Source organism: Musca autumnalis, unplaced genomic scaffold (genome assembly GCF_047663935.1).
Source record: "Musca autumnalis isolate F117 unplaced genomic scaffold, ASM4766393v1 scaffold_1, whole genome shotgun sequence".
In the NCBI taxonomy this organism is placed as follows: domain Eukaryota; kingdom Metazoa; phylum Arthropoda; class Insecta; order Diptera; family Muscidae; genus Musca; species Musca autumnalis.
In genome coordinates, this window is record NW_027411644.1 from 296,060,433 (window position 1) to 296,087,819 (window position 27,387).

General features: G+C 28.4%; 1 protein-coding gene across 50 annotated transcripts in view; it reads left to right on the forward strand.

The window, feature by feature from the left end:
* The window catches only part of ps (RNA-binding protein Nova-1-like protein passilla), a 309,810-nt gene extending 282,731 nt beyond the window's left edge, over positions 1-27,079 (forward strand). For 25 of the 50 annotated variants that reach the window (XM_073961679.1, XM_073961693.1, XM_073961696.1 and 22 more), the window contains 4 exons: positions 11,690-11,833; positions 11,899-12,539; positions 17,511-18,066; positions 26,712-27,079. In XM_073961679.1, the coding sequence (XP_073817780.1) occupies positions 11,690-11,833; positions 11,899-12,539; positions 17,511-18,066; positions 26,712-26,932 (1,562 nt within the window). In that variant the 3' untranslated portion in view covers positions 26,933-27,079. Of the gene's footprint in view, positions 1-1,443; positions 1,507-11,689; positions 11,834-11,898; positions 12,540-17,510 lie in introns of all 50 variants that reach the window. The other 25 variants (XM_073961668.1, XM_073961689.1, XM_073961671.1 and 22 more) reach the window with 3 other exon arrangements.
* Positions 27,080-27,387: the final 308 nt, after the last annotated feature.

Genomic DNA, 27,387 nt, shown 5'->3' on the forward strand with positions numbered 1-27,387 from the left:
TGTATATTGTTTTAGATGACAGTCGTTAGCATTTAATCAGGTGTATGTTTTGTTGTCATCATTTATTGAATGCACTGTCATAATGACAGAAATTACTTAGCGAGATGTTTGGTGGCGGAGACAACAGAGAATGTTCATCACATGCCAGCTATACAAATTGTCATTGTTTGTGCCTTTTCTTGTTGTTGCTATTATTATTACTGTTGTTGTTTTTTATCATATAAAAGAAAAACAGAACTGAATTGTTATCATAACAATAACATAAGTAATTTTGAAAGAATCAAGCAACAACAATAAAGTATAGCTTACGTAATAGAAATGAGTCTCAGCATTCCACATTTGACACAATTATTAATTGAATATTGTTTGTCTTGTTTACGTTTTTATTGTTGTTGTTAGTATCAATGATACTTGTTGTACAGAGGGTATTGGAGAAGGTTGTTTCTTTTCATCGAACTATTTGATTTATTGGTATTTTATGGAATGAAAACTATTGGTGACAAATTGATGATTAAAAATCTTCCACATGGAGAAATAAAATAAAACAAACACATATTGAAATTTTATTGAATATTTTTAATATATTATTTACACTTATATAATAAGAGAGCTTTTAACCATTCCCCATTAGTAGTTATTTTCTTTATTAATTTTTAATGTTAAAAAACATTATTTATTGATTGAAATAAAAATTATATTTCAAGGCAACAGCATCGTGCATCAAAAAAAAAAAAAAAAAAAAAAAAAAAAACAATGTTTGACGTTGAGCTATAAATTATTTAAACTTTAAATATTGCAATTTAAAAATAAAAAATTGCAATTTAAAAACCTGTTGCAAAGTCCACAAACTTTATACCCAACAAAATGGCATGTGTTGTGCTATATAACTGTAAACAAATATTTAAAAAATTCAAACTCCAATTAGAACCTGTAAGGCAAGAATAATTTCAACTAAAAAAATAAATATACCGTAAAAATGAGATCATTCATTGTCATGGTTTAAATTAAGTGGATTTAATTAACATTTACGGATTTGTGGCCACAGAAAAAAAAATTAAAAAAAATGCAGATGATGTTGCCTAACTTCTCCATTAAAAATAAAAATAAAATAAAAATTCCCATACATAATAAATATTTTAAAAGAAGTAATATTTTAAAAGAAATATATATTTGCCATAATAACTAATTGATTTATTTCTTTGTTCTCTTCTTTTTTCTTCCACCCCGCCCCGTTGCGCCCCATCACTCGCTCACACATCAAACGTGGCATTATTTTTTTGGTTCACAAAATCATTATTTTTCGTTACCATTTAAAAACCAAATTCCATCTTTATCACATTATGTACCATAATTTTACAACTTCTTATTCTATGCTGCCGTTGTTGTGGGTGGCGGTTGTGTGTCGTGTCTCCCTCCTGTCTGTTCTATTTGTTTTATTTTTAGGTGAGTCTGTTTGTTCTGGATTAGAGGTTGAAATTGAAAATAATAACAATCATTTTCATGATGGTAAGCTTTCATCATTGTTTCATTAAATGTCATTGTATATCATAAAACAAAAACAAAACAAACAACAAAAAACATTTTTTATTGTTATTATTCTATATGTTGAATGAAATTTTTGGGTAGTGTTTTTATTAAAGTGGTAAATTTTTTTTGGAAAAAGTCATAAAGTTGTTAAAGATAAAAAAATTACGAAAAACCAAACTGCTTTAATAAAAAATACTTTACAAATATTTATGTACATATTTTTGTGTGTGAGTGTGTGGTTTTTAGAGGCATTTTTGATTAAAACAAAAATAATGAAATAACGTTTTTTATTATGAAAAATAAGCATTTGATAATTATGAAGACAAAATTCGAAATTTTATCTCTTTTTAAATAATTATTTATCATAAATGTCTCATAAGAAAGCACATATTTCAAACTTAATTTCAAGGCGGTTAATTCATTTGGTATAGGTATTTTCAGGATCATAAAAGTCCATTTAAGATCTCAGAATAATTCATAAAACAAATAAATAAAACAAATAAATGAATTACATTTTGCATTAAATTTTTAGAATTTAATTTTTATTTATTTTTTTTCTTCTATTCGTTTGGCTTCAGGTAATAAATAAAAAACAAATAATTTTTATAATTGTTGGTTTATTATTGAATATTAAGAAAATTGGTTGGGAAATTCTTTTCAACAGAGGATTATGGAAGAAGCTGTTAGAATCATAAAATAATAAAAAAACCAGTAAGGAAAGGATCAAAGTCGGGCTGGGCCGACTATATGATACCCTACACCACTGTGAATATGTAAAATATAAATCGGAGCTATATCCAGATCTAAACCGATTTTGATATAATTTGGCACATTTATTTCCAGACCGAATTCAGTCACACATTCCAAATATCATTGAAATCCGACTTATATAGCGTGTTTGGAGCAGCAAATACGCGAAATCGGCCGAAAATATACATGGGTGCTATATCCAAATCTGAACCGATTTCGATATAATTTGGCACATTTATTTCTAGACTGAATTCAGTCACACATTCCAAATTTCATCGAAATCGGAAATATATAGCGTGTTTGGTACAGAAAATACGTGAAATCGGCCGAAAATATATATGGGAGCTATATCCAAATCTGAACCGATTTCTATATAATTTGGCACACTTATTTCTATACCAAATTCAGTCAAACATTCCAAATTTCATTAAAATCGGACGTATATAGCGTGATTGGTACATCGCATACGTGAAATCGGCCGAAAATATACATGGGTGCTATATCCAAATCTGAACCGATTTCGATATAATTTGGCACATTTATTTTTAGACCAAATTCAGTCACACATTCCAAATTTCATCGAAATCGGAAATATATAGCGTGTTTGGTACAGAAAATACGTGAAATCGGCCGAAAATATATATGGGAGCTATATCCAAATCTGAACCGATTTCTATATAATTTGGCACACTTATTTCTATACCAAATTCAGTCAAACATTCCAAATTTCATTAAAATCGGACGTATATGGCGTGATTGGTACATCGCAAACGTGAAATCGGGCGAACATATATATGGGAGCTATATCCAAATCTGAACCGATTTCGATATAATTTGGCACATTTATTTTTAGACCAAATTCAGTCACACATTCCAAATTTCATCGAAATCGGACATATATAGCGTGTGTGTTACAGAAAATACGTGAAATCGGCCGAAAATATATATGGGGGCTATACCAAAACTTGGACCGATATAGCCCATCTTCGAACTTGATCTTCCGATGGCTAAAAAAATGGTATTCCCCAATTTTCAGCGAAATCGGTCAACAAATGCGACCTGTATGTTGCGAACGGACGGACGGACGGACGGACGGACATGCATAAATCGACTCAGAAAGTGATTCTATGTATATCCCTAGAAGGAACTATGGGTCTATCTCGCTTCCTTTTGTATGTTACATACAAATGCACTAACACATAATACCCCTTACCACATAGTGGTGTAGGGTATAAAAATTAAATTAAGTAATGGAATTTGGGAAATTTTTAGAAAAAAATTATTTCAATCATTTTAAAGATGTATCTATCTATCATTCGAAATAAAAAAAAAAATACAGGCAATAGTTTTTTTATTTTCTAAAAATTTTCCATATGTGCTATTTTTTTAATAAATATAAAATAAAAAATATTCTTAACTATAAATTCTATAAAATATTTAATTAAAATATTTTTTTCTATTGAAAATAGTTTAATTTCGACCTTATTTGAATTTTTTAATTTATGTTTAAAACAAAAAGCTCATAAGAAATATTTATTTCACTGTTTTATTCTCAACGGTTTTTGGAGAGCTTTTATTGGATAAAAAACACAAATTAGACATATTTTTCGTTTCAATAATTTTAAGGCATTTTCATTCAAAATGAACTACAAATGAAATAAATTTAAACATGTCCTTCTCAAATAAAATGTTTGTTTTTAATTGTTAAACGTTTATAATCTATGAAAAAAGTTAATTAAATTTAAATAAAAATAATTAAAAATTATTTTTTTTTTCAATATAAAAATTATATTTCTTTTCAAATTTTTGGCAAAATTTTGATTTGATGTAAAAGGGAATATTTCCCTTTCCACAAGGGAACATTTTTTAAATTCCTAATTATTTAAAGAATATTAAAGATTGGTTATATATTTTATTTTTGATTTTTATATAAAATATTTTTTTCTTTTCGACGATTTTGGAGAATTTTAATACGATAGGAAATAAAAATTAGCGATGTTTTTCATTTCAATAAATTTATTTGAGGGCTTTTCATTTGAAATAAAAGACATTTCTAAATTTCTTCTGTAAAAAAAAATCCACTTAGGGGGAAAATGTTTAATCTATAAAAAAATAAATTTAATTATTTTTAAATACAAACAAATTAAAAATATTTTCTTTCTTTATTTTTGTAGAATTTTGATTTGATTTTATTACAATTCGAGATATTTTTTCATAAAAAACTTTTTTCCAAAAGGGAATATGTTTTTAATTCAAATATTAATTCTTAATTATTTAAAGTCTATTTAAAATATATTATTTTATTTTTGATTTTTAAATATTTAAATTCTATGAAATATTTAATTAAAACATTTTTTAATGTTAAAAAAAATATTATTAGTAAAACAAATTTCCACTTGGGGAAAATGTTTATTCTATGAGAAAAAAAAATAAATTTAATTATTTTTCTAATGCAGAGAAATTAAAATTCTTTTTTTATTTTTCTAGAATTAGACTTTGATGTAATAAATTCGAGATATTTTTTTTTTAGTTTTTTTCCAAAAGGGCATATGTTTTTAATTCAAATATTAATTCTTAATTATTTAAAGTCTACTAATTTTTTTATTTTTGATTTTTAAATATTTAAATTCTATGAAATATTTAATTCAAAATTTTTTTTTTCACTATTTGGAGAATTTTATATCGATATAAAATAAAAATTAGAGGTATTTTTCGTTTCAATCATTTCGGACATGTTCAATAAAAAAAAAATACAATTACAAATAAAATAAATTTATAAATCTCGTTCGTAAATAAATTTTTTCCACTAAGGGAAAATGTTTGTTCCTAATTCTTAAATATATAAAATCGATGAGAAAAAACAAATTAAACTACATATTTTTTTAATTATTATTTTATTATATTTTATATTTTATTATTTTATTCTTTTCAAGTTTTTTTTTTTTTGAATTTTGAATAAATAAAAGTTCCATGATTTTTAAAATCCTTATCATTCGAAATATGATAGAAATAATAGAAAGTCTTAAAATTCGGTCATAAATAACATTTTTCTACAAGGGAATATTTTTAATTTAATTATTTATTATTTAAAGTCTATAAAAAATGTATACAATTATTTTTTTTATTTTATAGAATTATCAAAATTTTCCACTAGGATTTAATGTAAAAATACTCATTTAAATTTTTTAAATGATTTTAAGAAAATATTTAAAAAAATAAATATAATATTTAGAATTTAGATTTCATTTAAAATTCGAAATATGATAGAAATAATATAAAGTCTTAAAATTCGGTCATAACTAAAATTTTTCTAGAAGGGAAATTTTATTAATTTAATTATTTATTATTTATTTAATTATTTAAAGTCTATAAAAAATTTAAAAAATTATTTTCTTTATTTTTTTATTTTATAGAATTATCAAAATTTCCCACTAGGATTTAATGTAATAAACTAAAAAAACACTCATTTAAAAAAAATATTTAAAAATATAAATAAAAAATTTAGAATTTGGAGTTCATTTAAAATAAAAGTTAAATGATTTTTTAAAACCTTATCATTCGAAATATAATAGAAATAATAGAAAGTCTTAAAATTCGGTGATAAATACAATTTTTCGACAAGGGAATATTTATTAATTATAATTATTTATTATTTATTTAATTATTTAAAGTCTATAAAAAATTGATAAAATTAATTTTTTTTTATTTTTTCTTGGTTTTATAGAATTATCAAATTTTCCCACTAGGATTCAATGTAAAAAAACTAAAAAAACTAATTTAAATTTTTTAAATGATTTTAAGAAAATATTTAAAAGAATTGAATTAATATTTGTCATGAGGATTTTTAATTTCGTATTCAAATTTTAACAAACAAAAACAATTGATGAATTTTCAATATGGGAAAATTTATCTTAAAAAAATATGAAAATAGAAAACCAAAAATTGTTTACCATACCAAATGAAAATAACCGCATTTTGATCGTTTTTTCAAAAAACATACCTAATCCTCAAACCACATGTTCATATTTGTTGCTTTATATTTTCTTTTATGCCGCTTTTAATACTTTTTTGCTTAAACTAATTATTAATTAATTAATTTTGCTTTTTATGGATATCATGTTATAGAATATAAATATGTCAGTTATTTTGTATAAAAAACATTGTTGCATAACGCTCTTTAAAATCCAAGTCCAATCGACGATTACAGTGGGATTGTCATTTTAAGAAAAATCCATAGGCATTTCATGAAAATCTTTAGCATATAAAAAATTACATAATTTGTACAGTACCCTATATGTAAACCTCATTGCGCCATCTGTCAAGAAATTCGAGCATAAAGCATTACGTTCGTGTAGTCCAGACATACACCAACTCCTAAAATGGAGTTATCAAATATCCAAGCCAAAAATTATTCACAGAAACAGAGTAGTTCGAAAATTGTAGTTTTTCAGAAGATTAAAAAAAAATATTTTTGATGTTCCCTGTAAATATTCTCCACAAAAAATAATTATATTTTTATTTATGTCCCGGCCCACAACGCAATTTGGCGTTCTTAGATCGAATTCCTCACAACAGCAATATTATAATATTACTCTACTGTGGAACTCGATCTAGAAACGCATAATTTCATGAAGTTTTTTTTTTCAATGAAATCACTCTAGTGGGGACCGGGTCTATGCAAACGCGATTTATATGTTTAAAGCTTAATTTCATTGTGTGCAACATTTAAAAAAATTAAAAAAAAGTTTGCCTAAGTTCTTTAGGTTAAAACTATACATGTCAGTTAATATATATATAATATCAACTCAAGGTCAGAGAAAATTTATATTTTACGCTGAGTTATGTTGTTTTTCAAAAATTATCACATAGAGAGTATGTTGACTTATTTCAATCTTCCAGCAAATCGAGGCGTTATTTAATATGACGGAAAATTTTTAAAAATAGATGCAATTCCTAGGAATATTTTCAGTGTATTTTAAAAGGAATAAGTAGGGCGCTAAAAGAGTTTCCAAAAGAAAACGAATTAATTGAGCTATCATGATCTAAGGAGTTTGTATTGATAAAGTGGTAAAGTCCCACATAGGGGTAGGTAAGTCGACTTTCAATTAATCGATTTTTTGCAGTCAAAAGTCTAAAAAGTCGACTTTTTTCTGGAGGGATGATCGCATAATCGATTATCTTGTTTTCGATTTTCGAGTTTGCCTATAGATTGTTGACTTGGCGGTTTTACAGTTTCAAAAGAAAACAAGGAAATCGCCGAATAGTCGATTATAATCGATTTTCTGCGGTTATGAGAAAGTCGAAAGTCGAGTTTTAAGACAACTGAAATAATCGCCAGACCGAAAAATCGCATTTTTAGTTTTAGACCAAAATCGAAATTGTTTTCCATTACCTATCCCTAGTCTTACACATCCAACCAATATGCTACGATCGTTTCGCTGGTGGGTTTTCGACTCATCAGGCATATCAGCTGTGCGTGGTTATCAAAGATCGATTTGTAACACCAATTTTGTTTTCCATTCATATTGTATGTATAAAGTACTATGTTTCCAAATTTTTCCCTTGAAAAGCGTTCCCGTACTCCAAAATCTTGAATAGCTTGCACTTTCTCTCTTCTCCTACTTTCTGTATACTATAAAAAATTGGAATCTGGAATCTGATTGGCTAATATGTTGTTTTTAATGTTTTTCATTTGTCCGTTTTCGTACCTTTTGAACAAATCTGTATGTTAAAACATACTTGCTAGATAGAAAGGATCTACTATAAGTTCTGAACCGTTCATCGACTTCACAAAATTGCCCTTTAAAAACCCGATAGTCTGTACCTCGCTTTATATAACGAACTAAGAGTACTTAATTTAATAATTTTGGGAATTTTGACAGATAACGCAAGGTTCGAAATTTTCTTCTGGATTTTCGGATGAAGCTCCATGGACTTGTAAATTAAAATTTCGTCAGAAATAATTCATTGTTTTTGTATAAACTCCCAAAAAAAATTACGGCAAAATTTAAACACTTTTTTATCGGTTTGCCCCATGTCAAAACATTAAATCATAATTTTAGTGAACGCTGCACTGGACATTATTGCGAATTAGTTCACGGCCCAAATACATATCATACTAAAAAATTAAAAATTATGGAACAGTTTGCAATATGCAATTTCAGAATGTTCCAATTGGAAAACTTTTCTTGTGTCTTAAATTAATTCTGGCGAACCTCCCAGTAGAAGATCGGGTAGATCGAATTCTGTGTGCTTGCAACCTATCTAAGAGGTCAACTCAACGGTTATGTTTCTAATAATAGCGGCTACCACAAAATGTTTGATTTCATCGCATCTTAAAAGCATGAGGGTGCAAGAACATACCAGAGTATACCCTATCCCTTCATATCTTCTTTGTCTGTTTTTGGTATTGAAACCATATTTTTCAAAAAATTATTATTTGAAGTTTTTCCCAAATTTTTTTCCCAAAGCCAGGCGCAATAAATTAATGTTATATTTTAGAAACCCATTTCTCTGACCCTCTTTTATTCGAAGCTCTTTAAATCCAGACGAAGATCTGGTAGTTCGAATTCTGTATACATTGCATTCAAACTTATATCGCAGTGGTTATACCATAATATAATAGCGACAACCTCGAAATATTTTATTTCATCGCAGCATTTCAAAAGTGGTAATATTGCGCCAGAGAATGCCCCATCCATTCATAGCTTCGTGGCATTTCTTTGGCATTTTTGGTACATTTTTGAAGTTTTCCATAATTCGAAGCCAGGCGCAATAAACTACTGTTTTCATTGTTCTTTTAGAAAACAATTTATCTGAGTTTCGTAGGCATTTAAAAATATTATCTACAAGTCATCTATTTCATTGTATTTCGGGTTCACCTTATCCACTTAGGTGCCGTGATACAGAACATTTGTCCCATAGAACCATTTTCAATAACATTGGTCGCATGTTCATGCTTCTTTGCGTATATATGATTTTTTTTTTTTGCTGTAAAGAGATACATTTAGCTGTGTCAACATCATACGACTGACGTAGATATTTTTTCTCAGACACACTAAGTACAATGTTGTCTGTTTGTACAAGTAGCCATGTCATGGCGAGAGGTGTATTCTTACCCAGCAAAATGTTCGATGACAAACATGCCATTCAATTATATGTGCAAGAGATCTGGCATGTCATCTTTTTAACATCTTCATTGATGAAGTTTATATGAGCGTGGACTCCAAAAGATGCTATTCATTTCTGGATCCAAAGCATGTCATTTACACCAATGCTTTGGCATGTAATTTCCACCAATGTTTTGGCATGCCATTTTCCACAACCCTTTGCAATGACATTATCATTACGACGAGAGTTTTAAAAACGTTGGTTGTGATTTCGAGTTTCCGACAACATCAAACCTATTATAAATAGTTAATCTTGTATATTTAGAAAAATGTGTATAAATAAAAACTATAAATTCATCTCTATTGGATCGATGGAATGGGTTCAAATGATGATGAAAAGATCGGATCTTTCACGGCTTCCTTTGCATTGGTTCAAATGCTGAAGAAAATATCATATCTTTCACGACTTCGTTTAAACCAATACAAAAGATGCCATGAAATCACGTCATCGCATGGAACCCCTTCCTTAAAATTTTGCTGGGTTTGTAGTCCAAAACGTCGTTTGCATTGGAGCTTTTTGCCGGGTTAACCTTCTTTATGAGGTTTTATTTGACATTTGACGCTATGGAAATGACATTTGAAGCCCAGTGGGTTTATTAAATCCGTTTAATTGCAAACGAGGTATAAGACGGCATATATTGTTTAATATAATACATTTGTTACATCAAAACTAATTCTGAGATGTTCACTAACAGTTGTAATTGGTCACGTACACTGGACCGTCATTGCTACCTTCCAAAATATTCTCCCAATAGATAAAACTACCCTCTCAATTTCGTGATACGCATAGTTTTTTTCGGAATTTTTAGTAATAAAATATTACATTGAATGAGTTGAATTCTTTCTACTTTTTACTCCTCCACATATAATTTTGTTCCTAAAGCCAAAATCGCTTATAATTACATATCGACTAGGACGAGGCAATCCATAAAATGTCGAACGTTCGAATTTCGTCGGTCCCTTGACCGTCGCTATAAGCGATTTCGGCGAGTTTTGTTTAGATTAGATATCGACTAGGACGAGGCAATCAAAAAATGTCGAACGTTCGAATTTCGTCGGTCCCTTGACCGTCATTAAAAGCCTAGCTTTCGCATTTCTATACAAAATACGTCGGAGCCACTTCTTTATATTTGGAATTAGCTTAACTTTTGGTACCCATACATTCTATTACTGTATTGTTTTCAGCTTATATGTCAGGTCAATGATATATTTCCAAATAGTTTCAAATCAAACACAAAGCGATCATATCTAAATCGGCATGGCTATATTTCCAGAGTGTTCATTTGGGAGCCACCATGGTGAAGTGGTAAGCACGTCCTCCTTGTACTCATAAAATCTCTAGTTCAATTTCTGACCAGAACATCAACATTTTTGGTGATGTCAAGTCCCTCAGTGTAATTCTGGTTTACATTTCGTGAGTATTTCCAACATGAAAAACTTCTCTAGAAGTCGTGTTGTAAGACACACTGTTCGGACTCGACATATCATTGAGCCAATATGAATCGGCGTACACTCATTGTTATGAGAGAAGCCTTCCTTGTCCCCTCGGGGATGTTGTGCGAACATATGCATCTATGAATGCATTCATTTAAATTTTCTCTTAAAAATGGGTTTTTCGGGTCAACGCAATTTCTAAAGAAAAATATTTTTAATTGGAGTCACTGTATGGATTTGGATTCTGCAGGATTACTTTTTCGTAGTCACCCTGTATAATAAATTTTTAATTGTGGATATTGTCTTCACTTAAAAGAGTTGGGAGCAAATGTCAGTATTTTAGTCATAATTATAAACGATAGATGGCGCAATGACAATATTTTCTTATAATTCCATAAACAATATAAAGAAAGTAAAACTGATTTTTATTTCATGCAACTAAAAAAAGAACAATGAATATTATTATATAATTTCATATATATAGCACAGCATTTTTTGGCTAGAAAATTATTAGAAGCGCATTTCACTTAGCACTAGCATGACTCATTCCATTTCAAAATGCTGTAATTCCATTCAATTTCATTGTCACATTTCATCTTCATGAAAAAGAGAGCTAAAAAGCAAAACAATTTCTCAACTTAACTGCGAGAAGAAGAAGAAAAATACTGTTATTATTTTTAATTTTTAACCTTTACAACAACAATTTTAATCCAAACATTTCCTATCTCTCTATACATATTAAATGTATGAAACAAATTTGAACAAAAAATATTAAATATTTGATTTTGTGATTTTCTTCTTTATTTTAGGGGACTCAACCTACCACATGAAGATTTTAGTTCCAGCCGTGGCCTCAGGGGCCATTATCGGCAAAGGTGGTGAGACTATTGCGTCTTTGCAAAAAGACACAGGTGCTCGTGTAAAAATGTCCAAATCCCATGATTTCTATCCAGGTAAGCTGTAATAATGCAATACTAAAGTACGTATCTTAAACTAATATTTCAAAACCTTTTTCTAGGAACTACCGAACGTGTTTGCCTCATTACCGGCACCGTTGATGGCATCATGGCCGTATTGGACTTTGTTATGGACAAGATTCGCGAAAAACCCGATTTAACCTCGAAAATTCTAGATGCTGAAAGCAAACAGAGTCAAGAACGTGATAAACAAGTAAAAATTTTGGTGCCCAATTCAACTGCCGGTATGATTATTGGCAAGGGTGGTGCTTACATTAAGCAAGTCAAAGAAGAAAGTGGTTCTTATGTGCAAATCTCACAGAAACCCAAGGATATCTCGTTGCAAGAACGTTGCATTACCATAATCGGTGATAAGGAAAACAATAAGAATGCCTGCAAAATGATTCTATCGAAAATTGTCGAAGATCCCTCATCGGGTACATGTTTAAATGTCTCATATGCTGATATTAATGGACCGGTGGCTAATTTCAATCCAACCGGTTCGCCATATGCAACAAATCAAAATGCCATTAACTCGAGTACAGCATCGTTGAACTCCACATTGGGCACAACAATTGGCGGTGCTGGCACAGCTGCAGGTCTACTAGTCAATGGTACCGGCATTAATTTGTCATTGAATTTGAGTTCACCAAATCCGGCACCAAATCTAGCTTTAGCCACACAATTGTTGGAACATATTAAGGTGAGTTTGAAAAAAGTTTTTAAATAATTCAAATGGGGAAAATATTAATTAAATATTTATAATTTTTTTTAAAAATCTTAAAATTATTGTAATTATTTTGGAAAAAATCCACGAATTTTGAAATAAATATTTTTTAAAAATCCACGAATTTTGAAATAATTGTTCTAATACTGAAATAATTATTAAAAAATCTGCAAGTTTTGAAATAAATAAACTTTAAAAAATACAGGAATTTTTAAATAAATATTTAAAAAAATCCATGAATTTTTAACTAAATATTCGTAAATAATTTCCAAAAAAATATAAAAAATATTTGTAATATTGTAATATTGAATTTTTTAATAATTATTTTCTTAATTTGCGAATTTTAACATAATATATTTTTTTAAAATTCACAAATTTCAAAATTAAATTTTAAATCTAATAATAAGTCTACCAATTTTGAAATAAAATAAATTTTGAAATAAATCCACAAATATTGAATTGATTCTAATTTTGAAAAAATATTGTTTACAAGTTTTAAAATAAATACTCTTAAAAATAATTTTTAAACAAATATTCTTAATTTCTATAATTTTAAAATAATATTTTTTTAATCCACTAATTTTAAAATGATTATTTTTTAAAATCCACGAATTTCAAAATATTTTTTTGTTAAATCTAAAAATATTTTTACAAATCTACAACTTTTGAAATAAATTGTATCCTTAAAAAATACAAGAATTTTTAAATAAATGTAAAAAAAAAACTAAATATTCGTAAATAATTTCGCAAATTTTAAGATAATAATTTATTTAACATCCATGAATTTAAAACAATTTTTTTAATTCGCGAATTTTAAATAATAAATCTATCAATTTTGAAATAAAATAAATTTTGAATTAAATTCTCGAATATTGAAATAAGTCTAATTTTGACAAAAATATTGTTTACAGGTTTTGAAATAAATACTCTTAGAGAGAATTTTTAAACAAATATTCTTAGTTTCACGAATTTTAAAATAATATTTTTTTATTCCACTAATTTTAAAATTAGTATTTTTCCAAATTCACGAATTTCAAAATATGTAATACTTTTTTTTTTAAAACCTACAAATTTTAAAATAATAATTTTTTAAAATCCTCGAATTTTAAAATAATATTTTTTTAAAATCCACGAATTTTAAAATAATAGTTTTTAAAAAATCCGCGAATTTTGAAATAATTATTTTTTTTTTTTAAATCCACGAATTTTGAAACAATTATTTTTTTTTTAAATCCACGAATTTAAAAATAATTATTTTTTTAAAATTAAAAAAAAAAATTTTTTTAAATCCACGAATTTTAAATGAGTTATTTTTTAAAAATCCACGAATTTTAAAATAATTATTTTATAAAAATCCACAAATTTTTAAATAATTATTTTTTAAAAATCCACGTATTTTAAACTAATTAGTTTTTAAAAACACACGAATTTTAAACTAATTATTTTTTAAAAATTCACGAATTTTGAAATAATTATTTGTTTTTTTTTTTTTTTAATCCACGAATTTTAAAATAATTATTATTTAAAAATGCACGAATTTTAAAGTAATTATTTATTAAAAATCCTCGAATTTTAAAATAATTATTTTTTAAAAATCCATGAATTTTGAAATAATTATTTTTTTAAATCCATGAATTTTAAACTAATTATTTTTTAAAAATTCACGAATTTTGAAATAGTTATTTTTGTTAAAATTCACGAATTTTGAAATAATAATTAAGAATTTTAAAATAATTATTTTTTAAAAATACACAAATTTTGAAATAATTATTTTTAAAAATCCATGGATTTTGAAATATTTTTTAATCAAAGTATTTTGAAGAATATTCCTTAAAAATTAAAGATCAAAAAACTATATATTAAAAAAATAAAAATTAATGAAAAATATTCTTTAAAACAAAAAAAAAAATTAAAAATATGAAAAATCTACGATTCTAAAACAAAATATTGCAAAAAATATTTAAAAAAATGTTGACGATATTTAACAAGATATTTAAACCAAATCCATGTTAATTCGTTTAAAAAGTCTATAATTTAATTCTATTAAATGCGACGATTTAACAAATATTTTTTAATACCACGATTTAAAAATAAGCAAAGTTTAAAAATTTATTTTTTTTAATTTTATATTTAATAAAATATATTTTTGCGACGGAAAAATATTTTTCAAAACCATTTTTTTTTTTTAAAAACCTATTTCAAAATGCAATTTTTTAAAAAAATATAATATTCTGTTTTTTAAAATATGTTTTTTTTTTAATTTGAAAATATATATTTTTGAAAATGACATGACTTAAACTTGTTTAATAACTTCACTTATTAAAAAAATATATATTTTTATTTTTAAAACTCCACAATAAATAGGGGTTTCTTTTTTAATTTAGAAAATAATTTTTTCAAAACTACTAAGACAAAAATTTGTTTATAAACAAATATTTTAAGTATTTTAATTCCGCCGTTCAAAAAATATGTTTACTTTTTAAAATCAATGAACAAAAGTATTTTTTCTTTTTAATTTTTAGAAGAAATATTTTTTTCAAAATATCAGAATTATATTTTTAAATTATATATTTCTGTTTTTTAAACTGTAATGATTAGAAAAATTATTTTTGTATATTTTTTTTTAATTTAAAAGTATATTTTTCAAAAAATCTACTAAAATTTTTAATTTTTAAAATTCCACCCTTGAATAATTACAATTTTTTTTTAATTTTCACGATTAATGCCTCAATTTAGGAAATCTTTTACTTTTTTAAATTTAAAAAAATATTTTTCAAAATTTCGATGATTTTAATTTTTTAATAGCGATTTATTTTTTTTAATTTTAAAAATTCCACTTTCATTTTATTTAAGAATATTTAAAAATATATTTTTTAAAATGTAATTTTTTAAAAAATATAATATTCTGCTTTTGAAATCTGTGTTTGTTTTAAATTTGAAAAGTTATGTTTTTGAAAATTCCTTGACTTAAATTAGTTTAATAATTGAAAAAAATGGGTTTTTGTTTTTTTGATTTAGAAAATTATGTTTTCAAAAATACTAAGACATAAATTTGTTTATAAACAAATGTTTAAGAATTTTAATTCCGCCATTAAAAAAATATGTTTACTATTTAAAATCAATGAACAAAAACATTTTAAAAGAATTCCACAATTTAAAAAAATATTTTCTTCTAATTTTGAAAAGAAATATTTTTTCAAAATTTCATAATTTTAAAAATATAAATTATATATTTTTATTTTTTTTTTAATTATTTATTTTATAAATTATTTTTTTTTAAATTTTTAAAATTTAATTTAAAAGTATATTTTTCAATAAATTTACTAAAATTTTTAATTTTTAAAATTCTACCCTTGAAAAATACATATTTTTTGAATTTTCACGATTAATTCCTCAATTTAGGAAATCTTTTTCTTTTTTAAATTAAAAAAAATATATATTTCAAAATTTCGGTGATTTTAATTTTTTAATAGCGATTTATATTTTTTTATTTTATTTTTTTAATTTTAAAAATTCCACTTTCATTGCTTTTTTATTGATTATTGAAAAATATTTTTTGTACAATTTTGAAAAGACTCTTTTTGATAATTCTAAGCTTATAGAATTTTTTCTTTAAATTTTACAGTTTTGTAAAAAAATAATTAAAAAAAAAATATTTAAAACAAAAATATATATATTTTTTAAATTTATCCATTTAAAAAAATATGTTTATTTTCAATTTTGAGAAGAAAATCTTTAAAAATTCCACGTTTTTCAAAGTAATTTTTTAAAATTTTTAAAATTCCACGTTTATGGAAAAAAAACATTTTTTACAATTTTGAAAATTCCTCTTTTATTGAAAAAATATTTTTTTATATAATTTTGAAAACTCCACGTTTATTGAAAAAATAATTGTATTTTCTTTTTAAAGTATATTTTTAAAAAAATCTACTAAAATGTTTAATTTTTAAAACTCCACTTGAAAAAAATACATATTTTTTGAATTTTCACGATTAATTCCGAAACTTAGGACATCTTTTTCTTTTTTAAATTAAAAAATATATATTTCAAAAACTCGACGATTTTTTAATAGCGATTTAATTTTTTAATTTTTTTATTGCTTTTTTAGTTTAAATATTTCACGATTATTGAAAAATAATTTTTTTACAATTTTGAAAAGAACATTTTTGATAATTATAATCTTATAGAATTTTTTCTTTAAATTTTACAATTTTGCAAAAAAAATATATTTTTTAAAATCCCCGATGATTGATATTTTTTTTAATTTTAAAAATTTTAGGTTTATTGAAAAAATGTTTAAAACAAAAATATATTTTTTTTTTAATTTATCCATTTAAAAAAATTTGTTTATTTTCAATTTTGAAAAGGAAATCTTTAAAAATTCCACATGTATCAAAGTAATTTTTTTTAAATTTTTAAAATTCCATGTTTATTAATTTTTTTTTTTTTACAATTTTAAAAATTCCACGTTTATTGATAAACTATTTTTTTATAATTTGGAAAATTCCACGTTTATTGAAAAAAAAACATTTTTTACAATTTTGAAAATTCCTCTTTTATTAAAAAATAGTTTTTACAATTTTGAAAACTCCACGTTTTTTGAAAAAATATTTTTTACGATTTTGAAAATTCCATGTTTATTGAAAATGTATTTTTTAAAATCCACGTTTATTAAAATTTTTTTTAAATCAATGTTTTCTTAATCTTTTTATTGTGTTTTTATTGGGGAAATATTTTCAAGTCTATGTCTAAAACTTTCTTCTTCAAACTTTTATTTTTTTAATCTACGTTTATTGAACACATTTTCTTTAAAAATATTGAGCTATGTTGACAAAATTTTGCAATACAATTTATTGTTAAAATATTTCTTAAAAAACGTTATTTTTGAACACTTTTACTTATCAACTCTTTTACTTATCCTTGTGTTTTTGTTTTTCCTCCTTCCAGGTCGCTTTACGCAGCTCCGGCTATTCGGAAACTGCCACCACAGAAGTTTGTGCCGCTTTGGGTGTCTTAGCTAAATACGGTGTACTAGGCATGGGCGTTGGCCTACAACATACCAATGGTGCCCATCCAACACTTGGTAGCTATTTGGGTGTCTCCGCCTTGGATCAACAGACCGCTGCTGCGGCCTCAGCCGCCTCTGCTGGTAATGTTTTCGGTGCCGTGGGTCAAGTCAATTTAGAGCAATACAGTGCTGCCGTGGCGGCAGCTGCTGCCAATCGACCCACTCAACAACAATTGGATGCTGCTGCAGCTCAATTTGATCCATTCCGTCATTTAAATTCAAATGCTGGCCAAGCCGCCACACCTGTGTCGCTGAACAATAATAGCTTTGGTTTGACAGCTGCCACTGGTACAGTGACCACAGCGCCAACTTTGAATGCAGCTACCGGTGCACATGCCTTGAGTGGTATTAGCAAGAGTCCCACACCGGGTGATTTGAGTGCCAAGGATACCAAGAATGTGGAAATTCCCGAAGTGATTGTTGGTGCTATTTTAGGTGGGCCACGTTTTTATTATCCTTACTAAAAACAAACAAATCTTCTTCCAAAAAAAAAAGAAAACCCAGCACAAAACAAATGCTAATTTTTTTTATTTGTTTGTTATATACCTCCCCCCCCATACTTATTGCTATTTGTTTGTTCTTCCCAAAAAATGCCTTATGAGAAATTTAAAGTAACAAACAACAAAACATCTGAATGTTGCATTAAAACAATAATCACAATTAATATTAAGACAAAAAAAGAAAGAAATGGTACCTTAATATAATAAAGATGTTTTGTTGTTGCTTTATTTTTGTTTTATTAATTAAACTTATCACAAATCAAAAACAAAAAAAAAAAGAAAACTAAAAAACAAAAAACTCTTTAGTTTAGTTTTTGTGTAACATTAATGGTTTATTTATACAAAAAATTTTGTTTTATTATTTTTTAATTCCTTCTTTATTAACAATTGTTTATTAATTGAGTTTTATATACGTATATTACTATATGTTTTGATTTTGTTGCTGTAAGTGTAAACATTCCTTTTACATATATTTTAATTTTTCCCCTCTTTTTGAAAATTTACATTTAAAGTGCCTATAAAAGTGCCTTTTTTACAAAAAAACATAAAAAACCACTAAACTTCAACAACCATACTTCACAAAACATTCCTTATGCATATTCTATGATTTTTGGCCTTTCCAACCACAAACAACATACATACACACATTTTAAACTTTATACATATTTTACTTATATAGTTATTAAAGCAAAAAGACATCCATATTGTATATAGTTTTTTTCAGTTATTCACATATTTTTATTGAAATTTATTTTTCCCCTCTTCTTCATAATTCACAGTAAATAACCTTTGAAAAAATATATAAAACATAACTATTAAAAAAACAAAATTTTGGATTTCATAGTTTCTATACAAGATGCCAGTTGCAATGTAGTTTTTTAGTTATATACCTAGGTTTAAGTGAAATATATTGGCCCTGGTCTTGGCCTAGTGGTAGTGCTTAATAAACTTCTTTATTTTTCTTAGGGTTTGTTAGGACCATTTCCTCCTATTCCATGTTTTTATTGTGGATATTATTGTTTTAATTTGTGTCTCAAAAACCACTTCACCAGTAATAGTTGTAAAATTTAAAACACTCTCCTTTCTTGTAGCTTTTCTTTATTGTTGTTGTAAATCTAGTCAATTTCTTGCCGCCTTTCTGTCATTACAATTTGCTTTCTTACACATTGCCCTATAAATCTCCAAATCACACTTCGAATTTTGCTTTTCATATGTTCAGCCTTCAAATAGAAATATCTCTTCAGTTTTTTTCATTAAAAATGTCTGTAGTATATGGCGCCCAACGTCCACTACATGAGGAACAATATATCATAAAATAAATCTCAAAATATAGACATAATCCATATTATTCCAGTACGAATTTTTCACACAAAAATGGCGCCCAACGTAATTTATTGAACATTTTACTCCCCAACTAAGCGATCCCACACTTTTTTCCATAACTTTTGACATTTTTCCCACCTGTACAGAAACCCATAAAAATCCACCACATAATTTGCAATTATTTTTAAATGGACTGTGATTTTTATTCAAATACCCTGCACACACACATAATTCCCTCACGACGCCTCCAACACTTGTATAATAGAACACTATCTCGCCCATATACATACACACCCACCATAAACTTCAGCAGCAGCAACAACAACAACATTTTTTTCTTAAGTTATTATACTTTCCAAATTTTCATTTTGCATTATTATTTTTTAGACCCTCCCTATGTTATAGATTCTGAAAGTTAGGGAAGGCTGGTCCACAATTGTATTTAGACAAGCATTTTCTGAAATAGTTTTGTAGGAAATCATAAAGGGCGCAGCTTTATTGCATAAATGCATACTTTCTTTACATATTCTTCACTGGCACAACATCCTTGTTTTCTTATAAGCACTACTTTTTCATAAAATCTATTTTTAAAATTTGCACACATGTCACGGATAGGCACAAACCAGAAGAAAGGATTCTGAATATATTGTTATATTTTATACAAGTTATTGTGAATTACATTGATATAGAAAAATAACTAAATAAAATTGATTCAAAATCGTTAAAAGAAAATTATCCAATCAAACTTGGTTGATATTAGGATTATGATAAATGTCCAATTTGGTGAGAAGTCGCAGTTTCTGAAATATTCGCATTGGTACAATCACGGATGGGTAGTTGTCTTTGCTAAATGGATTAGCAATTTTTTGGCGAAAGAAAATAAGGTGTATATATAAATAAAACACGGAACTACCAGTTTGAAATTCATGTCGGTCACTATTGGTATAATGGTCTGAGAAAAGGAATGGGTCTCAGAATTACATTCAGTTAAATTACTTGTTCTGTACAATACCTTTGGGATGCTAGACAGGGTGGGAAGTTGTTCCAAGTTAAATTGATGCATAATTTTAGGTGGCAAAGAAAACCTTCGAAAATTCAAATCTATATTTGAAAAAAGTATTTTCTTTCTATTTTTATACCCTCAGCTTTTAGGCTAAAGAGGGTATTTACACTTTGATACGACCAAAAATGTGCCTCATCGAAATAATGGTTTTAGACCCCAAGTATGTTTGTACGATATCCGTTTCAGACAATTTTGAGTAGATCTAGCAATGTCCGTCCGTCTGTCTGTCTGTCTGGCTGGCTGGTGCGCACGATAACTCTCGAACGGATCAATCGATTCGGTTCAAATTTTGGGTATCGAACTATTTTGTCCAGATTCGATTTAAGTTCGAAGATGGGCCATATAGGTCCACTCCTTCAGGTACCTCCCCCACAAATGTTCAAAAATTGTCGCTAAACTTGTGCGCACGATAACTCTTGTAGGGAATAACCGATTTGGTCCATACTTTGCACATCGTGTAATTTCTACCAAACTTAGATGAGGTTCCAATATGGACTCAATCGGTCCACTACTTCGGGTACCTCCCACACAAAATTTCGGAAAAGTTCAGTTTAGGACCTGGTCTCGAATCGCTTTGATTTTTGTTTACGCAAGTTGTATTCGCTGTCCTCTATACGACGCTGTAAGTTTCATTAGGGGCAAGTCCATACTTCCGGAGAAAATAGCCTGAAAGTTACAAAAAACCCTACAACACCGTGTGTAGAGGTTGGAGCGCAAGATAACTCTCGAACGGATCTGCCGATTCGGTCCAAAATTTGGATTTCGTAATATTTTGCCCAAACTTAGTTCAAGTTCAACGATGGATTATATCGGTCCACTCCTTCCGGTACCTCCCCCACAAAAGTTCGAAATTGTTCGGAAAATTTGTGAGTACGATAACTCTTGAAGAAAGTAACCGATTTGGTTCATACTTTTCACATTATGAAATTTCTACCAGATGAGGTTACAATTTGGAGTCAATCGGTAAACTCCTTCGAGTACCTCCCACACAAAATTTCGGAAAAGTTCAGTTTAGGACCTGCTCTCGAATCGCCTTGGTTTTTGTTGTAACATCTTGTATTCACTGTCCCCTATACGAAGGTACAAGTTTCCTCAGGGGCAAGTCCATACATCCTGAAAAAATAGCCCGAAGGGTGTAAAAACCCACTATTGCACCCCCATTGTCTATGTTGGTCCATTCCTTTAAGTACCTTTTCCGCAAAATGTTTGAACTTTAATCCTAATCAACATTTTTGTGGGTTCATACGACCAAAATTTTGAAACTCCCTAAATACATAAGTTTTTTTGTGAAAAAAGTGTTTCATTTGCACAGGCTGAGGGTATATCTCTGTCGGCAAAGCCGACTGATACTTTTTTACTTGTTAAATATCCAGTTTCTTTCAGAATTCAAGAATATTTCTCCAAGCGTAATTATTGTATTTGTATAGCTTAAGAAGATGATGGATCTGAATGTTTCCGTCTAAACTGTTATCAAGCTATAACTGAAAACAAAACATTCATGAATTTGTTCCTAATAGCAATGAGTACAAATCATGCTCTTCACTTCACTTCTCTTATCTGTTACTGAAATTGATCTTAATCAGAATTTTTTAAGAAATTCTTACTGCAAGTGGCAGCTAAACCCAAATTTCTGTAGTTGGCATGGGAAATAACCTTCATAAAGTACTTGATGTCAATCAAAGCGAATTGACCGACCGAAAAGTAAAGCTATTGAAAGAAATTATCCACTTAAAAATTTTCTCACATTTCGTGACCATTTTAGTCTGTGAAATTAGACCAGAGGTCAAACAAATGTGGCTCTTGTAACTTTTTACCGAAAATGCTTGGGCAAAAAATATTATCCCACGTGTCTCAACGTTTAGTCTGATATGTGAATGAACGGCATGATATGGTAACATTTCAAATTGAGAATATTTCATAACTAAAAAATGGCGCCCAACGTAATTAACGATAATAATGTGGAGTCTTATGGCTAAAGATTATAAAGACAATTTGATAGTAAAGATACATATTTTCGTGCCTCGTCGAAATAGTGGTTTAGGACCACGTTTATCTTAAGACTAAATGAGAATGTTTAACAACTGAAAAATGGCGCCCGACGTAATAATAAATAAATAATAAAGTTGGCGTAACAATATTGTGCCCTGTGTGTAATGGCTAATGCTGAAAACCTAGTAAACAATTGTTTAGAGAATAGCCATAGATTGGAAGCCGCAGGGTAGAAGGCCGGGTCGGCCAAAAACGTCCAGCAAAAGAACAACTCTAAAGTATTTGGCAAATATAAATAAATACATACACCTTAATATGATCAAAAATGAGTCTCATTGATATAATTGTGGACATTTAGACCGATAGGGCAGGATAACTTTCGAAATAAATAACCCAATTGGTCCAAACGTATTGCAACCTAGTATTTCTTCAAAACAAAGATAACAAAAACATACATATATATTCCTACAGCCCAGCAAGACAATTTGTTTGTTTGAGAAATTTAATATTTCCTAAAATAAATGCCCGAAACGTATAAAGCAAGCCCACGGTCATCAACTAAAAGGACTGGGGCACATGATAACTCTAGAAAGGAGTGATCGATATGACAGAAATGTTGGGTATTCTTTATTGGTCCCTGCCATCGGATACCTTACCCAAAAATGCTACTTTCTTAGATATGGTCCACAAAATATTTTAAAACCCCTGAACATAATCCCTCAAACGTTGGTCATGTGTCATTTTGATAAATGTTCTGCCTTTAATCTTTCTGCATACTTTTTCGGGAAAGTTCATACATGCCAAGATTAAAGTGGAGAAAGCGACTTCTAAAAACGTAGAGACAGTGAAGGCTATGCTTATCATATTTTTCTATTGCATAATTTAGTGGTAGTCATTGTGCAAGCACACGTTTTGGCTGAGATGAATTGTGTTATTGGAGAGAGAAGCTCTATTTGCTGAGAAACTCTCTCTATATCTCTCTCTGAGAGCGTGTGTGCCCCATTTTGCCGATACCAGCTTTACATCAGTGCCGGCCAAGAAGAGGGTAGACCACAATGCGAATGAGTGAAAAAGAGCAACTTACGAGAGATCCTTAGTGGGTAGTGTAGATCAGGGGTGCTCAGAATAGTTCGTGTATTAGTCGTGGTAAGACACTCTCCCCATTACTAAGCAATGGCAAATGGGAAATAAAGAGAGAATATGTGTGGTTTGTTTTTACGCTACCGTAAGGAAGTGATCAGCATAGGTGTAGATCATCGTCACGAAATTTTGGATGTTGATGGGGGTCCCGGAGGGGAAGAAGCCTTTTGATTTTGATGATGGTCGGATAATATTCAGGGGGTATATCACCTTTACAACGATGTAAAGTAGGTTGTCGTAGCTGCTCAAACAACAGAGATATCGCAATAGTCGATAATGCATCCCGTTTCCGATTTTTTTTGTAATCACGCCACAGGTCGCAATTTTGATCGGATCGTCACGAAAGTTTAGGGGTTAATGGGGGTCCCACAGAGGAAGAAGCCTACTGATTTTAATAATGGTCGGATAATATTCAAGGGTCGGAATGTATTCAAGGGTCGGAATGGGCAAATACTTATTTGGAGAAAAGGTCTACGTTTTATTTCAAAGCTAATATCTCTGTTTCTTTAAGAGGTATATCAAAAGCAAAACCTGTCAAGGAAAGTAGAAAATATCACCTTTACAACGATGTAAAGTAGGTTGTCGTAGCTGCTCAAACAACAGAGATATCGCAATAGTCGGTAATGCATCTCATTTTCCGATTTGTTTGTAATCACGCTACAGGTCGCAATTTTAATGGGGAAAAACTCATTTCGAGACAAATTCAAAGTTTTATTCTTTGTGAATATATTGGCTTCTAGTAGGGGTATTCCAACGACAAAGTCAATGGAAGAAGAAAATATTACCTTTACATTGGTGTAAAGCAGGTTGACGAAGGTGGTCAAAACAGGGAGATACCACAATAGTCGGTAATGCATCCAATTCTTTCATTTTTTTGCAATCAAGCTACAGGTCATATTTTTAATCGGATGGTCACGAAATTTTGGTTGCTTATGGGGGTCCCAGAGACAAAGAGGCATATTATTTTTGGTGGTAGTCGGTTTATATTCCCTAAAAGAAATGTTTACCAGTGAAAAGCTTATGCACAGGGGTAGTGGTGTAGGGTATCACATGGTCGGCCCCGTCCTGACTATAGCCTTTGCTCACTTGTTTATTTATGGTGTGATGTCATTCTCTTCACGGGGTCGCGAGTATGTACATAGGCGTAAATTAGGAATCGGCAACCATTAGTACTTCGAGTGTTCACAACAAAGATAATTGTCATCGTATCTCTGGCGACCTTGATAAATATTGTGTAAGTTAATGCAATTTTCTTTGTCGAATTCTCAACTGAGAACAAATCGTTTATTGGAGTTGTATGTGACCTCTCTTTACGTGCACTTCCTTTCGGTAGTTTTACTCATATAAAATAGCCGACTGTGTGCATTTGCGAGGCTTAAGCAGAATGATTTCACACATCGTGACGCATACGACTTCTAACCGAATTACAAATTAAGGGGCTACTTATACTTATCACTTTCGAAAAATCGAAAAAAAAATATTGGCTCATTTTAAAGTGAAGTGTAGAATATGCCGCAAAAAAATCTAGTCGATAGGAAAAAACTGGCTGCGATATCGCACCGTTCAAAGTGAAGAAACCGTTCAAAGTGAAGAAACCGTTATGTTTTGTGTATAGCGGCGCAACATAAAACGCGTTTTCTCGTAAAGGCATTTTTGAAGTCGGAACGAATGGACCGAAAACTAGTGGACCGATCTTCATGTATTTTGCTGACCTCATTATATAAATAAAAATCTTGTCTTTATGCGAGACAGATTTTTATTAAAAATTCTTTTGCCCCATTTTTGGATTAAAAAATGGACATTTTTTGTTTTTTTTTAAAATCGAAATTTTGAGATTGACAGTTCACAATTAAAACAAATTAATAGATTTTTTTTAATTTTTGTTTGCTTAAAGACAGGACTATTACCCTCTGTTTTTGTAACTAATTTTTGTTCGTTCGTCTATTTTCGTAATAATTTAAGCATCCATAGCTCTGCCCCCAGATGACATACAGACCTAATTTTTCGTAAACGCGTTCCATATTCATTAGAGAATTCCTCATTTAAAAATCAGCGCTGTACATTTGCGCTAAGGCGAGTAAATCGATCTACAAAATTTGACAATTCGTGTGAGAAGAATAAAATTTTTTATTTTTCAACAATAAAAATTCTGAAAGTAGTTTAGGATGTGCTCTTTCAGATGAAAAAAGATCTACTTTCAAATATTGGTAGTTACCTTAAAAAATCAGGAAAACAATTTTTTTTTCGGCCTGCACAACTATTAATAATTCTTTAATTTTCGTTAAGAAAATATCTGGCAAGACCACAATTCTGATTCCATGAATGAACCTGCAGATATGCCTCCCTCAAATGTGTAGAAACTTTTTTACAGGCATTTCTCAAGAACCTCTCCTTCATAGCTAATGCCAATCCCTGACAATGTGCAAAATCATTTTCTATATACAAAAATTTTTGTAATTTTTAAGCACTTTTGGTGTTTTTAATTTTTATTAGGAGTTGTAGGTTTCTTTATAGTTTACATAAATACATATAAACATACACATATAAAACATTTTTTTTTAATCGTTAATTATATTTTTTATTAGATGTTTAATTTACAAAAAAATGCCATGGGACATTAAAATTGTTCCCAAAAGGCAGAGTGCTAGTGCAATTGGTTAAAATACTTTAATGGAAACAAATCACACATATACAAACATATGGAATATGTAAATTTTAGTTTACATTTAACATATTTTATTTTATTAAAAAATATACCTCAAAATATTTAGTTTTAGTTTAAAGATTTTAATTTACATTACCACAAAATTGTTTTTGAAAAACTAACAACCAACCATTCCCCAAGAAGACATTTTGTTTGTGTATATTGGTTATATAATATTCTTCATTATACTATTTTTATAACACATATTGCTACTATACAAATTAACCCAACTTATATTATTATTATTAAAACTATAAAAATATTAATAAACATTTCTTTTTTTATATTTCATACGAAAACCTAAAAAAAATTACCTAAAAATCAAAAACACAATTTTGGGAAAAATTGAAAAAAAATCCAGGTCCCAATGGTCGTTGTTTAGTTGAAATTCAACATATTTCGGGTGCTAATGTGCAAATTTCAAAGAAAGGCATTTTCGCACCTGGCACCAGAAATCGTATTGTAACCATAACTGGTCAACCGAGTGCCATTGCTAAAGCTCAATATCTAATTGAACAGAAAATCAACGAGGAGGAGACAAAAAGAGCGCGACAAATTCCATTAGCCACTGTTGTGAATTAAAAACAAAAAAAACTAAAAAATTTTGTTTTTTGCAAATAGTTAAAAAAGAAACACCAATTCACCAACACCACAACCACCAACAACAACAACTCTCATCAAAACGAAAAGAAACAAAATTTTCTTCATTACAATTAACAAAAAAATAAATATTTCTAAAAGAGCGTTAAAACCAAACAGCAAAGACCTATCAACAACTATTTATTAGTCTTGTTCCTCCCCTTTTTCCAGCCACCACCACCTTTCACACATCTACACAATTGTTCACAAAGGAAACAAAAACGAAAAAAACAAAAACAATGTTCTTGAATGATTAGATATTTTAATTATTGTTAAAACTGAATATTAAATAATTAATTCAAACAAAAAACGAAAAGTTTTAAAAACTTGCAAACCTGTTTTTCCTACCTTTTCCCCACAACCAGAAAATACTAATTCTCGCCCCAAATGAAATTTAA